The sequence below is a fragment of the Mastigoproctus giganteus genome, chromosome 6 (genome assembly GCF_048544385.1).
Source record: "Mastigoproctus giganteus isolate SK-2022 chromosome 6, ASM4854438v1, whole genome shotgun sequence".
In the NCBI taxonomy this organism is placed as follows: Eukaryota; Metazoa; Arthropoda; class Arachnida; order Uropygi; family Thelyphonidae; genus Mastigoproctus; species Mastigoproctus giganteus.
The window spans coordinates 145260041-145276557 of record NC_143580.1 but is presented as its reverse complement, the minus strand read 5'-3'; the positions used below and the strand labels follow the sequence as shown (position 1 = coordinate 145276557).

The 16517-nt window shown below is 37.3% G+C and overlaps 1 protein-coding gene across 1 annotated transcript in view; it reads right to left on the bottom strand.

The window, feature by feature from the left end:
• Positions 1-1821: 1821 nt before the first annotated feature.
• The window catches only part of LOC150084633 (optic atrophy 3 protein homolog), a 37137-nt gene continuing 22441 nt past the window's right edge, over positions 1822-16517 (bottom strand). The window contains exon 2 of the mRNA XM_090375373.1: positions 1822-2422. Within this exon, the coding sequence (XP_090231499.1) occupies positions 1986-2422 (437 nt within the window). The 3' untranslated portion in view covers positions 1822-1985. The remainder of the gene's footprint in view (positions 2423-16517) is intronic.

Sequence of the window (16517 nt, the reverse complement as noted above, 5' to 3'; positions counted from 1 at the left end):
TATGTTAGAGATTCACAGCTTTGAGAACATGCACTTTAAAAGTAATGGTTGATATTAAACAATCTCTAGATATAAATGAACATGAGTTTTGTGACCAGTTAAAATGAGATTTGAAAGTCTTGCTAGCATTAGCATTAGTAGAGGCATTTGATGCAAGAAAGCAAGCTTATGCAGCATCAGCCAAAAAAAAAAAAAAAAAACCCACTTCCACTTCACCCCTCTGTTCGTTCAAAATACCTGTCCAGCTGAGCCTTAAACTTATTTAGGCTATCAACCTCCACTACAAGGGATGGAAGTCTGTTCCACCAACCAACCACCGGCTGGCTAAAGGCAAATTTCCGCACGTCTATCCTACATCTGTCTTTCCTCAATTTGAATTTATGCCCTCTCAGGTGATTTTTCTGAGCTAGAGGAAGAATCCCATCAGCATTGAGCATGCTCAAACCATTCAAGGCTTTATACACCTCTATCAGATCACCTCGCTGGTGCCTAGTCTCCAGACACTGTAATTTGCAAAACTTAAGCCTTTCTTCGTAAGAGCACCCCTTTGTTCCATTCACTAATCTTGTTGCCCTTCTCTGTACTCGTTCCAGCAGCTCTACATCCTTCTTGAAATGAGGCCTCCAGACCTGTATACAGTACTCTAGGTGTGGCCTGACCATTGCCTTATACAAGAAGAGATGCTAGAAGAGATGCTACATTGCAGAAGGGGTATTAACATTTATATTGGAAAATTTGGGTGAACAAAAGACTTTTTTTCCATCTCAAATCAGACAATCTATACAAAAATGCATAGAAGAATGGACGAAATAAAGTTAGTTTGTTTAAATATTTAAATAATGCTTCGAGCAATGAAACAAATTTTGATTCTGGTTTGTCACTACCTTCAAAATCAACATTGCTAAAAAAAACTAAGACTTTTTATTGGTGATTTAGAAATGGGAGAAGTTGACAAAACTTCATCATATGTTTTCAGAATAATTCACATATGCCCAATGCAACAGAAAGCTCATTCTTCATTTATTGTTTCACGAGAAACTGAATACTGCAATAGAAAATGCAATTTGTAAGAACAATGTACATGATTATTCAGCATACAATGTTAAGAATATCATCAAAGAAATGAGTCTTTGAAGCAACTGGTAAGTGCATAGGAAATTTAAACCCTCTATTTGCTGCATTTTCAACAATCCCAACTTCAATTAAAGCAGAGAGAGCATTTTCTGCAGCAGGTCTATTTGTCACTAAAATCTGGACTGCATTAAGAAATAGCAGTATCAATCATTTTGCTTTTTAAAGAACTATTTTAAATCAGTGAAAGAATAAATATTATGTCTGCAATATTTGAATTTGTTCATGTATTATGTTATTTTTATGTTACGTAAAAAGAACGTGATAAAGATTTATTTATATATGTATTTTTTGAATTTATGTATGTATTTTTGATCTATGTATTTTTTGAATAAAAAAGCAAGCATTATTTCCATTGTTTCCATGTTTCTATTTGAAACATGGAAACAATGAAACGAACAAATTTTAGTTTCAAATAGAATTCCGGGAATTTCCCATCCTGAGATTTATATTAATTCCATTCCAGATTCCCAGGAATGACAAAATACTGGGAAATGACCTTAGTGTTAATATTTAAAATGATCTTGATAATAATTTTGTTTTTATCTTACAGTGCTAGTACCAATGCGTAACAGTAACACCTAGAAATAGTTAATGAGAAAAGTATTTTTATTTCTTTGTAAGAACATAAATCCCTAATTCTTCTATCAATAATTTAGGATGTTTATATATATATATATATCCCCCCCCACAAAAAATATATACATCTGTACAAATGACCTTTTCAAAAACATAAATATTCATACTTCCACAAACAATATATACATATCAATACTATTATACCACTTAGCAAATATGAATTTTCCTAATAACATTTATTCCTATTAAAATCCGTAAATAAATATTCTAGTCACCTATTTTGTTCCTTTTATACTTTTACTAACATCATCAATTGCTTTTTCTATTAAACTTTTCTTTGAACCTTCTAGTACTTTCGAATTTGGATCTGGTTTAGGTTCTAATGCATCAGTTCTCTTTTGAAAGGAATGACATATGCGCATCAGGTGTCTGATTTCGGCATCCTGGATTTCCAATGTGTATCTTAATTCCTCTATTTGATTTTCTACATTTTGAAATTTTTCCTCCCGCATTGCTTCTTTATCACGTTCTTTTCGGGATGATCGGACATACTCTGCAGTAATAGAGACTGCAGCTATTGTGAAAATAATAGCCTCACCCAGGAGTTCTGCTCCTAATTCCATTGCCATATTTTCATTCAGCTTTGTAACTGATGAAGGTTTTCCCAAATTAAGCATCCTCATTTTTACATTCACTTCTATCCAGTGGTACACTAGAAAATATAAAATAATGTTAAGAAAATGACTTAACAGTCTTAATTTTCCTATTAAAAGAAATCAATAAATATATAAATATTTTAGTGCCATATTCAAAAATTGATGTATTATCCAAAATGATTAATAACATGCATACCCTAAGAAGATTAGCTGGACCGAGCAATGATTCAGCGAATCTGTCTTGAACGAGATGCAAGAAAAGCGGCAGCTACTCACGACGATGGCAAAAAGACAATCTAAATTTTTAGGACACACCCTAAGACAACAAATTTTTAGTGAATATCTCAGAAGGAAAAATATTGGGAAAGAAAGGAAGGGGACGACGAAGGAAGAAAATTTTGGAAAACCTAATGAGGAAAATGAACTTTAGGGGATATGAGGAAATGAAATGTTCAGCAGTAGACAGAGATGTATGGTTGCAGCGACAAGGCGAAGCCTTCAGAGTTTGATGATGATGACCCAAAGATGTGAATACTTTTATTTTATATATAAGCCATTTTCTCTTATTTCCAAATGATTCAAACTATTATAAAAAATCCCAAGTACACAAGCATCGAGAACACTGTATAACTCTAATGTGGTGGGGGGCTTTTTCCCAACTAAAAAATTATAAATCTTACTCCCATGCCAGTCTGAGACTAGAATCATGTAAATAAAGGTGAAGAGTGAATTCTGTATACACTGTCCAATCAAAACATTATGACCACCCACCTAATAACAGTGGTGGTGTCCTCTTACTGCCAGTATGGTGTCAAATAGTAACACATGGCTGGACTCTTTAAGGCCTGAACAATGCAGGAGTTCCATGTTGTACCATGTTCCCAGAACTGCACCGAGTACATCTGAGATAGTCCATAGTGGAGGATCCAAAAGCTGGATCTGTTAATCCACATAATCCCAGAGATGTTCTATAGGATTCATATCCAGAAATTCAGTGGCCAAAGTGGCATCTGGAAGTCACTTTTGTGTTTAGCAAACCACTCTGGAACAATACTGGCAATGTGGCAGGGAAGATCATCCTGCTGGAACACACCTCTGCCATCTAGGAAGACAGTCACCATGAAGAGTGTACCTGATCAGCCACAATGATAGGTATTTTTTAGCATTCGGAGAGTAGTCTAAGGTGTATGACAGCTCCAAGAAATTTCCAGGAAAACACTCCATACCAAAATACTGCTGCCACTGCACCAGTTTCTGTTGGTCATGAGTGATTCCTCTCCACAGTTTGTTGCCATACCCTCTACTACTGTCCACACAGCATAACATGACACAATTCATTGGAAAAGGCTTTTTTTTTTTTCAGTTATCAATGGTCCAACAATGCTGCAAACTTTAGATGTCATTGGTGATGGATGGCTGTAAGCATGGGTACCTTGACCAAGCATCTACTCCAGTGGCCCATGTGGAGGAGGGTTCACTAGATTGTGTCTTCGAAACAGAGCTGGGCATCCCCTGGTTAAAGTTCATGGTCATGTATGCATGTGAGTCTTATGTTAGGTGGCACCAGGAATGATATGTATTATTTTGTGTTGATACAATACTCTACAAAACAGCCAGAAATGTGGTGTGGCATTTGTGTGAATTGTGTTATGTTTGTTTGTTTGTTATATCTGGCCGCACTGTTACCCAGAAGCAGCTATCACTCAGCAAGCCACCTCCAAATACCAATTCCTAACCAAAAGGAGGTGGGCCCCTATTGTGAAACAATGGTGGCCTCCCAAAGGAGACAAAAAACCATGTACCCACTGGAGGAAACCTTTCCAGTGAGTGCAGAAAAATCCTATCAACAGCTACCTGCACTGCAGATACAAGAAAAATCATGCCCTATAAAACAAAGAAACATGGTCCTGCAAAAAAAGAAAAAAAGTAAAATAAATAATAAAAAAATATTAGAAGGAAAAAAATAACAATAAGGATGCTATATACATTTCTCTTAGACAATCAACCTATGTACAATCTATAGATATGCAAAGTTCCAAAATTCAAGATGTTCAAGGATAGAATGCATTTCATCAACAAGCAAAGACTCAATTCAGCACATCATCCAGTAGAACCATCCTTCCTCAATACAAATTTATGTCCCCTCATGTATGTATGTAGTCTGAGCAAGAGGAATGATTTCATCAGCACTGTTGCTTACTCAATCCATTCAAAGCCTAAAACACCTCAATGATCCCATGGTCTTACATCTGGTGAGTATGGGCTTGGCATACCCAGAGTCCTGAGCTGGATATCATCATTCTTCTCTTTCTTGGTGATTCCCTTTTACTTCTAACTCTTGTTTTCTCTCTCTCTCTCAGGGTAACTCAGAAATTTTTTTGGCTGGTGCAGCAAAAGCCTCACGCTTCCTTGCACCATATGGCTAATAATAATAATATCTCACAAGTGCCTATTTTCCAGGTACTGCAGTTTGCAGAACTGGTCTTTCCTGGTACCCTTTATTATTATTAGCCATATGGTGCAAGGAAGCCTGAGGCTTATGCTGCACCAGCCAAAAAAAAAATTTCTGAGTTACCTTGTGTGTGTGTGTGTGTGTGTGAGAGAGAGAGAGAAGGAAATCACCAAAAAAGAGAAGAATGATGATATCCAGCTGAGGACCCTGGGTGTGCCAAGCCCATACTAACCAGATGTGAGCCCCTGGGGTTACATTCCTCTTGCTAATCTTGCTGCTCTTCTCTGCACCTGTTGCAACAGATCCACATCCTTCCTAAAATAAGACTTCCAGACTGGAATGCAGTATTCAAGATGTGGCATAAATATCGCATTGAAAAATGGGATAATCACCATTCTCCTTTTCCCACTCAACCACTCCTTTATCCACAACAGTAACTTGCCTGCCACACTGCTTCAATTTGTACAGCAGTCTTCAATATTTAATTAATGATATTGATGAAGGCTAATGTCTAAGTTTGCAGATGATATGAAGGTTGACAGGGTGGGACAGTAATGGCAAATGAAGTTTTAACACTGACAAATGCAAGGTACTTCATATGGGTAGCAGTAATCCCGGATTAATATACCAACTATGTGACATTATACTTGGGGTGGTGATGAATGAAAAAGATCCAGGGATAATATAAAGTTCTCTGAACAGTGCACACACTGTCTGCCAGGCAGCCCATACAGTTTTGTCATTGATATATACAGGAATTATCCAGTAGGAATAAGAGGCAATTATTCCACTGTATAAGCAGTGGTTAGGCCAAATGCTGAGTATGGCATATAGGGTGTGGAAGCCTCGTTTGTAGAAGGATGTGGATCTGTTTGTGTAGGCAAGAGAAGTGCAACAAGGTTAGTGAAAAAACAAAAGGTATTCTTACCAGGACAGGCTTCAGTTCTGCAAGTTGCAGCATCTGGAGAAGACTAGACACCTGCAAAGAGACCCGAGTGAAGTGTTTAAGGCTCTGAATGGATTGAGTAAGGTCAATGTTGATGGAATCCTTTCTCTTGCTCAAATACGTAGCACAAGGGAACATAAATTCAATTTAAGTAGTTGATTGTTGGAACAAACTTCCATCTGGTGTGGCAAAAGTGGGTAGTTCGAATAAATTTAAGGAACAGCTAGACAGATTGTTATAGGGGATGAAAGGTGATATGGGGGGTATCGAGTTATTTATTGGCAGATGCAGTATATGCTTGCTTTTCTACATCATATGCCACTAATCTAATACTAATGTGCAAGAGTATCAAAATCTTTCCTGAAGTCTCATTTGTAGAAGGATGTGGATCTGTTTGTGTAGGCAAGAGAAGAGCAACAAGGTATATGACATCAAAATTATTTTTTGCATCTAGATTCCTTTGTTACTGCATCATAGCATCCAATCAGATTGATTAGACAGAGTGCCCCTTAACAAATCCATGCTATGACTGCAATATAATTGCATTCTGTCTAGATGGTTCTGCATTACTTCTTTAACCAGTGACTCCATTATTTTCCCTGGAACAGATATTAAGCTAACAGGTCTAATTTCTCATGTCACCTTTTGATTCCCCTTTATGAATCTGGGATACATTCCCACATTTCCAGTTCACAGGGACTGCCCCAGAATCCAAAGAATCTCTCATAATTATGGCTATGGGTTTGCTTACCTTCTTTGCTGCCTCCCTTATATAATTGGATAGATTCCATCCACACCCAAGAACCTTTTTTATGTTTAACTTCAACAATCTCTTCCACTTTCCTCTCAATTATCACAAAATCACTCAGCTCTCTGTTAGAGTTTCATAACTCTAGCATCCCCTTCACTAAAGAATTCTTCATGTGTTAAGGCAGATGCAAAATACCTATTAAGTTTGCCAGCAATCTGAGCAGGATTATCAACAGTTTAACCATTGACATCAAGTAAACCAATGTGATTCAACTCCTTTCTTTTACTGTTAATATAAGTAGTCATTTCTGCTTTTCTTTGCATTCTCTCCCAGAGACATCTCATAATCTGCCTTAGCTTGGTTAACCTCCTTTGTGCTTGACTGCAGACTAGTTTATATCTACCACAGGATTTCATATTACCTGCTAATTTATATGCACCCCATTGCATTTTTAGCATAACTGAATGGATTACATCAACTGCATTGCCTTATTTACTTTTTGCTTCAACAATCTCTTTGTTTCCTCTCATTATTACAAAATCATTTACTCCTGGTTATAACTCAGTATATTCCTAAATCCCCTTTGATAAAAACTTCTTCATACATGAATGTAGACAAAATAATTATTCAATTTCAAGTACAGAAGTGGAGTATTATTTCAATTTCAATTTTTTATTTAGTTTTTAATGAATAATGGATTCACCTAATGGGTGATGTTACTTGAATAAAAACAAAAATTAGTTTCTCAGGTCAGCTCATGGAAAAACATAGTAATTTCTAAAAGAGCCTAAGCTGTACTTCTGTCACTGTCATAGTAGGAATAATATTGTTACATAGCTGTAATAGCAGAAAAACATAATGCAGAGAAGCATTATTTTCTAAACCTATTTAATCAGTTCGTCAGTAAAATGAACAGGATCATCAGTAGTTACACCATTCACATCTAGTGGACTAATGTAGTTCATCTGTGTATTGGTAAAAAAAGCTTAGTAGCTGCTATAATTACTTATATTAGTAGTATTATTTGCATCTAGTTGCAAATTAAGCAAGGATGCAAGTTTATATAGCACCAGCCAAAAAAAAATATGTAAATATATAATAATAATTTCACCCATACGTCTCCTCTAATAGTTTGTCCAGTTGTTCCTTGAATTTATTCAAACTGTGCACTTCCAAAACAATTGAGAGAAGCTGGTTCCAACAATTAATCAACCATTGGCTGAAGGCAAACTTCCGTGCATCTATACTGCAACCATCCTTCCTTAATTTGAATTTATGCCTCCTCATATGCATAGTGTAAACATGAGGAAGAACCCCATCAGCATTGAGTTTGCTCAAGGCGTTCAAAGCCTTAATCACCTCAATCAGATTAGCTCACAGGTGACTAGTCTCCAGATGCTGCAAACTGCAAAATTGAAGCCCTTTGTGGTGACCACCCTTTTGTTCTCCTGACCAATCATGTTACCCTTGTCTACACCTGTTCCAAAACATCCTTCCTAAAATGAGGCCTCCAGTCCTGTATGCAGTATTCAAGATGTGGCTTGAGAACATCCTTATCGCTGCTAGCAAAATTCCTGTACATCATTGACAAAATCCCATGCACTGCCCAGAAAACTTCATATTTGACTGCACAATTACCCCCAAGTTCTTTTCATTTTCCACTAGCCTAAGTGTAGTACTAGGGCTCACAATGCCGGTCAAAATATTAATACCGGTATTTCGGTATTTTTAATTTATGAAACCGGGATACTGGTATTCCAAAAGCAAACGTTTTTCTGAATAAAATTTTGACGACAATTAGGTGCAATAAAGTAAGGAAAAAAATAAGTATTGCAATTACTTGAATTCATGTTTTAAATAAACTTTTATTGCAATAATAAATATTCTGAAAAAATCATTAAAATACAGTTATTATAAAAACAAAAAAAATACATATTGTTACTGCAAAATTTAGTGATGTTTAAGCATCCACACTGTCTGTCTGAATAAAGTGAGCTCTTAAGAAACATAAGCAATCAACAGTATGATCTTTTAAAATGGATCTAATTTTGGTACATACAGTATTTGATTAGCGGCAGAAAACGCCCTTTCGGATTCTATTCTGGTACTATTGTACTGAGATAATTGTAGACTATCTCAGTTCATATTTTCTAGGCTTTGAACTTTTTTAGCAAAAATAGTTAAAAGTATTTCATTAATTTCCGACTCAAGTTCATCTTTTAAAATCTCATTGGAGCCGGGCAATCTCATTGCGGAACACTGATGTTCTGTTCCACGTTGGTCTTCTATGGTTGAATTATGTTCATCATTTTCAGAAAGAGAAAGACGTTTTATTAAGTGAAGTATAATTTTCACTACAGTATCTTTACTAAGTCTGGGAGAGAGTGGCAAAGAGTGGGGATAAAGAATAAAGAAGAGAGCAAAGAGTGCAGTTAAGGAATTCTTCACATATATAAATGCAAAGAACAGAAGGACAAATCAGATTGGACCCTTATGTAATGGACATGGGATAGTATTAGATAACATAGCTGAAGTTGCAGATGAACTCAACAGTTACTTTGCATCAATATTTACATAAATAAAACCCTTTGTGTCAATGAGATATTATGGAAGTGAAGTTGAAAAAAATGTAGTTAATGATGTTTAAATTTCAGATGATTATTTAATGAGAACTTTCATGCCTACAGGCAAGTAAGGCTCCTGTGGTTGATGGCATATACCCTGTAATCGTAAAGGAGGCGGCAAGTGAGTGCATTGAACTATTAAGGCTAGTTATGAGAGCATCACTGGACAGGAGAGATACCACTGGATTGGTGTAAATTGGAACATAAAGGTGGTTCTAGTAGAAGTAGGGAAAATCATGGAGGCAATGATCAAGGGTGGAATTCAAGATCATTTAGATGGAAATGGAATTCTGTAGGATACACAGCATGGTTTTGTAACGGGAAAATCATGTTTAATTAATCTGGTTAGCTATTTTGACAGGGTCACTCAAGAGCTGGACTTTGGGAATAATTTCGACATTGTTTATTTGAATTTCAGCAAAGCATTTGACTCAGTTCCACATGAGTGGTTACTTTATAAGTTGGAGCAGGCTGGAATCATAGGGAAAATCCTTAGATGGATAGCATGATGGCTTGAGGGCATCAGGCAGAAGGTTGTGATAAACGGTTATTCCTCAGACTGGGTTAATGTAAGTGGTGGTGTTCCCCAAGGATCAGTATTGGGACCACTGTTGTTTTTCATTATCTCAAATAACATCTATGAAGGGATGGAGGGCATGAGGTCTAAACTTGCAGATGATGTAAAGATCAGTAGAGTTGTTAATGATCGCCACCAAACAGAGCTTCTTCAGAGTGATATAGATAGACTTTCAGAATGGTCACAGCTATGCTTTAATTCAGTAAAATGCAAGGTCTTACGCCTGGGGAACAGCAACCCCAAAATAACTTATTCACTTGGTGGAGTTAAACTAAAGTCAGTAGTGGAGGAATGGGATTTGGGAGTTACGATACGGTCAGACATGAAGTTGTCCGAGAATTGTGGACAGACTGCAATGTTGCATGGTGTCCTATCGATGATTTATCGAACATTTGCTAGTAGAGATAATGACGTCATAATCACATAAAGGTGATTTTATAACCTTTATGTGATTAAATTATAAACAATTTTTTTTTTAATTAGTACCGAAAAATCGGTATTTTTTGTATCAATACTGGAAAAAAATGACTGGGATCCGGGTATTCGAGATTCCGGTATTGTAAGCCCTATGTAGTACCACATAGTTTGTACAATACTTGGGGATTATTGCTACCTATATGCATACATTGCATCTGTTTGTCAATGTTAATTAAACTTCAATTGCCATTTTTCAGCCAATTTACCCAATTTTTCTAGATCTTGCTGCTGTAACATAACTTCATTACTGTCATTAATTACTCTAGCAACCTCTTCGTATAATCTGAAAACTTGGTCATTGAGGCTGATATACTTATACTGATATTCAGTATAAGTAATAAATACAGAAAACAATGGGGTCAGCATAGAACCCTGTAGAACTTACCTAATAACATTAGTCCACAAAGAGCAATGTCCACTGATAGCCACCTACCTTCTACCATCCCTTTATCCACAGCAGTAACTTGCCCTTATTGCCATACTTATCTGTACAGCAGTCTCCAATCTGTACAGCAGTCTTTTATGTGGAAGAGTATCAAAAGCTTTCCTGAAATCCACTCGATATCAAAATTATTTTTTGCGTCCAGTTACTCTGTTATTGCATTAATATCCAATGAAACTGGTCAGACAAGGTCTTCCTTAACGAACCTATGCTGTAACTGCAGTATAATTGCATTCCTCTGTAGATAGTCCTGCATCACTTCTTTAACCAGTGACTCCATTATTTTCCTGGGAACAAACATTAAGCTAACAGATCAGTAATTACTCATGTCATCCTTTGATTCCCCCTTTGTGAATTGGACATACATTTGTTCATCTTCAATCCATAGGGACCTCCCTGGAATCCAAAGATGCTTTCAAAATTATGGATTATGGTTATGGTTTGCTTACCTCCTTTGCTTCCTCACTTAATATAATTGTATAGATCCCATCCACCCAGATGTCTCTTTTAGGTTTAACTTCGACAATTTCTCTTGAACTTTCCTCTGTTATTACAAAATCATTTAGCTCCTTGTTTGAGTTTGATAAACTTTTGGCATCCACTTCCTTAAAGAATTCCTCATGTGTGAATGTAAATACACATTCAGTTTGTCAACAACCTGGGCAGAATCACTGATAGTTAAACCATCAATATCCAAGTGGAACAATGTGATTCATTTCTTTCCTTCTAGTGTTTACAAATGTAAAGATATCTTTGCTGTTTTTCTTTGCATCCTTTGCCAAAGATTTCACGTAATCTGCCTTGGCTTGCCTAACTTCCCTTGTGACTTGATTGCAGACCAATGTATATGTACTATAGGCTTCTGTATCATATGATAATTTATATGCTTCCCACACATTTTTCTTCTCCACCATGTGTCTCATTAGATCATCTGACATCCAGGTCTAAGCCCTGAACAGTATTTCTTAGTATGAAAAGCCTAGTAGCTTCTATGATTATTTCCCTGAATGCTTTCCATTTAGAATATGTTGTTGGCAACACCATTAGTTTTTCCGATTTTAAAGAATTTAAAAACTGTCTGGGATCACTATATCTCCTTTACAAAAGTAAAAACTCTTCTCTTTACCCTTGATGGTAGTTACATGTTCCCACTTAAGAAATTGCAGTTGGTAACATTATCAGTTTGTTCCCCTGAAAAGAATTTAAAAACTGTAAGACTATTACATAACTAAAGATGCTGGTTTTCTTTGCATCCTTTGCCAAAGATTTCTCATAATCTGCCTTGGCTTGCCTAACTTCCTTTGTGACTTGATTGCAGACTAATGTATATTTACTATTACAAATGCAACATCTACTCCCTTTACACTTGATATTTAAAGTTAATTCCCCATCAATACAATGTGGTTCGTGCCACCTAGTGGTTCCTTTATCTGGAGATTCTTAATGCAAGAGCACCGCTGATAATCAGATCAAGGGTATTGCTGTTTCAAGAGTTTTTGCTGCTGAAAGAAAGAGAGTGAGAGAGAAAAGTCTCTCTCTCTCTCTGATGCCAAAAACAGTCATCCAATAAAGCCAGAAAGTCCTGCTACTATGATGGGCTGAACCACAAGTCCTGCTCAATATCTGGAAAGTTAAAATCCCTATTATAAGACATTCTGATTTAAAAGTACACTATGTGTATAGTTGTTCATTATACTCATAACAGTCATTTGGTCTATAACATACTTCATTCTCTTTTTTTATTTTTTCAGTGCTTATGTCACACTAAACTGACTCGATATTATGCTTGCCACCCAATATCAACCAGATGCACTGCTTTAGAATTTTTGTGCTTCTTAACCAATGGCCTCCCCTGTCCTTTATATTTTGGAATCACTATATTCAAATTCTGCATCTCCTATATCTAAGTGGTACCATTTTTCTAATGTCCCTATGACGTTTGCATTTGATGACAAAAAATATTTCAAATTCATCAAATTTATTTACTATACTCCTAGCACTAGTGTGCAAGCAAATATATGTTGTTGTTTGATTTAGCATTAGCATTAGTAGAGGCATATGATGCAAGAAAGCAAGCTTATTCAGCATCAGCCAAAAAAAAAAAAAAAAACCCTCTCCCATTTCACCCCTCCGTTCGTTCGAAATACCTGTCCAGTTGAGCTTTAAATTTGTTTAGGCTATCAACTTCAACAACAAGTGATGGAAGTCGGTTCCACCAACCAACCAACCACCCGCTGGCCAAAGGCAAATTTCCGCACATCTATCCGACATCCGTCCTTCCTCAATTTGAATTTATGCCCTCTGAGGTGATTATTCTGAGAAAGATGAAGAATCCCATTGGCATTGAGCATGCTCAAACCATTCAAAGCCTTATACACCTCTATCAGATCACCTCGCCGGTGCCTAGTCTCCAGACTCTGTAATTTGCAAAACTTAAGCCTTTCTTCGTAAGAGCAACCCTTTGTTCCATTTACTAATCTTGTTGCCCTTCTCTGTACCCGTTCCAGCAGCTCTACATCCTTCTTGAAATGAGGCCTCCAGACCTGTATACAGTACTCAAGATGTGGCCTAACCATTGCCTTATACAAGGGAATAATCACCTCCTTATCCCTGCTAGAAAAATTCCTGTATATCATTGACAAGACACCATGAGCTACTCTTGCAGCTCGTCTGCACTGCTCAGAGAACTTCATATCTGCCTGCACAATTACCCCCAGGTCCTTTTCATTCTCCACCACTGTCAGTGTAGTACCGCAGAGTTGATACATTGCTCTGGGGTTACTGTTACCCATATGTAGTACTTTACATTTGTCAATGTTAAACTTCATTTGCCACCTCTCAGCCCATCTGTTCAACCTTTCCAGATCCTGTTGCAGCAGCATAGTGTCAGTAGTGTCCTTAACGACCCTGCCAACCTTTGTATCATCTGCAAACTTAGACATTAAACTTGATATCCCATCATCAATATCATTCATAAACACCGAAAACAACAATGGACCCAACACTGAACCTTGAGGAACTCCACTAATAACATTAGTCCACGTTGAGCAGTGTCCATTGATTACCACTCTCTGTCTTCTGCCACTCAACCATCCCCTTATCCATAGCAGCAATTTGCCTCCAATGCCACACTGCTCCAATTTGTGCAGCAGTCTTCCATGTGCAACAGTATCAAAAGCCTTTCTAAGATCCAAATATATAATATCAAAGTTATTCCCAGCATCCAGTTCTTTTGTGACTACATCATAGTATCCAATCAAATTGGTCAGGCAAGACCTGCCCTTAACAAAACCATGCTGCGTCTGAGCTATAACTGAATTCTTGTCTAGATGATCCTGCAGTGCTTCTTTAACCAGTGCCTCCATTAATTTACCTGGAACAGAAGTTAAACTAACAGGTCTATAATTACTTGTGTCAGCCTTTGATCCTCCTTTGTGAATTGGGGTTACATTTGCACATCTCCAGTCTATGGGTACCTCCCCTGAGTCCAAAGAAGCTCTCATAATTATGGCTAGGGGTTTGCATACTTCCTTTGCTGCCTCCTTTAATATAACTGGATAGATCCCATCCACCCCAGGTGCCTTTTTTATGTTTATCCTCAACAATCTCTCCTCCACTTTCCTCTCAGTTATTACAAAGTCATCCAGCTCACTGCCAATGTTTACTTTACCTACATCATTCTCCTTCCTGAATAACTCCTCATGCGTGAATGTAGATGCAAAATACTCGTTTAGATTGTTAGCCACCTGAGCAGGATCCTCAACTGTTGAACCATCAATATACAGTGGACCAATCTGATTCATCCCTTTCCTTCTCGAGTTCAAGTATGTAAAGAACTCCTTTCTGTTTTTCTTTGCATCCTTTGCCAAGGATTTTTCGTAGTCTGCCTTTGCCTGCCTAATCTCCTTTGTGACTTGGTTATAGACCAACTTATATCTATCATAGGCTTCCATGTCACCCATTAATTTGTATGTATCCCATGCATTTTTCTTCTCTGCCACATGTCTCATTAGTCCATCTGACAACCATTTAGGCCTAAACCTTGAACAATATTTCTTAGTTGGTATGTAAACCCTGGTAGCCACCAAGATTAGTTCCTTGAATGCTTCCCATTTTGAGTTTGCTGTTGGTAACATCATCAGTTGGTCCCACTGTATAGAATTTAAATACTGTCTCAGACCATCATAGTCGCCTTTACGAAAACAAAAACCCTTCCCTTTACCTCTGATGGTAGTTACCTCCTTGAGTAAATCCCACTTCAACACACTGTGATCACTGCCACCTAGTGGTTCATTTATCTGCAGGTTCTTAATGCATGAAGAATCACTACTGATAATCAGATCAAGAGTATTGCTCCCTCTTGTTGCCTCACGAACATGCTGATGTAGAAAACAATCATCCAATAAATCCACAAAAGCCTTGCTAGTGTGCGAGTGACCAACCCACAAATTCCAGTCAATATCTGGGAAGTTAAAATCCCCCATTATAAGACTCTCTGATTTACTGGCCCACTCTATTTCCCTGTACAATATATTATTATACTCATCAGAGTCATTAGGCCTATAGCACACTCCTACTCTCAATTTTGATTTCCCTATGCTTATGTCACACCAAACTGACTCGACACTGCCCTGTCCATCGATGTCAACTGGCTTCACTTCCTTTGACTTTATGTGTTTCTTAATTAATAGCATAACCCCTCCTCCCCTCCTGTCCTGTCTATCCTTTCTATATACATTGTATTCCCCAAATTCCAGTTCCGCATTACTTATATCTGTGTGACACCACGTCTCTGATATCCCAACAATATCTGCCTTTGATGTTTTGAGCAATACCTCAAATTCATCAAATTTATTTACCAAACTCCTAGCATTGGTGTACACGCAGGTATACATGCACCTGTTTCTATTCTTAGCTACCCTAACACAACCCATGTGTTTACTTGTAACGCAATGACTACCAGCAGTCTCTGAAATATCCTGCATCTTGTTTTTCAGACTTCTGCTCATTTGAATAGAAGCAGTGCAAGAATCACTTCCACCTCTGCCAGTGGCTACTGTTAATCTATTAGTCCTTGTATCACCCCCCCAATTTACAAGTGCAACAGCAACTATAGCCATAATGAATCTACTACAGTCTTAAATAGTACAGGTTTGGTCTTTTGAACAAGTGGATTTAAATAAGATGGTATTTGTTATATACTTTTTTAGGAATGTGAAAAGATTATTAATATTTTGTCAAGTCTCCCAGAATCTACTGTAATGTTAGTTGATTAGAGGACTGGAATGCAGATGAGAAGAGAAAGCTATTTGTTCTCTTAAGTATAATGGGCAAATTATACTTAAGAGAATGGACATTTGATGATAAGACGTTTTACAGTGATTCGGGTTTGACAGTTGCTGCATAGCAGAGGATCATCCTGTGTTAGTAGTAGGTAGGTGAGTATGCCTACTTGATAGCCACTACTTGTGATCGTTCTTAATCTGGAACAATTTATTGCTTTGAACTCCTGCCAAATGGGTAGTAATTTTTTTTTTACTAGTACACTGTATGATGTTTCTGTAATCAGTGTAAGGTATCTGGATGTGTGATGATATGAGACTGACATTCTTGGCAACAAAGTCTACTTGTTTGCTTCTTGCAATTCCAGCATGCCCAGGTACCCAACAGATAATTTTTTGCCTGCTGTTTGTAAAGGGTGGACAATAGAAGTTATGGAATCAGTAGAAGATATGGTTTGAGGGTACAATGACTGCTTTACATTCTTTAAAGCCATCGGGGTAGCATAAAATTCAGCAGTGTAAGTGCTGAACTCCAAAGGGAGCTTCACTAACTTTGTTGTCTGTCATGGAACTGTCAGTGTATATTTGTGTGAAACTAGA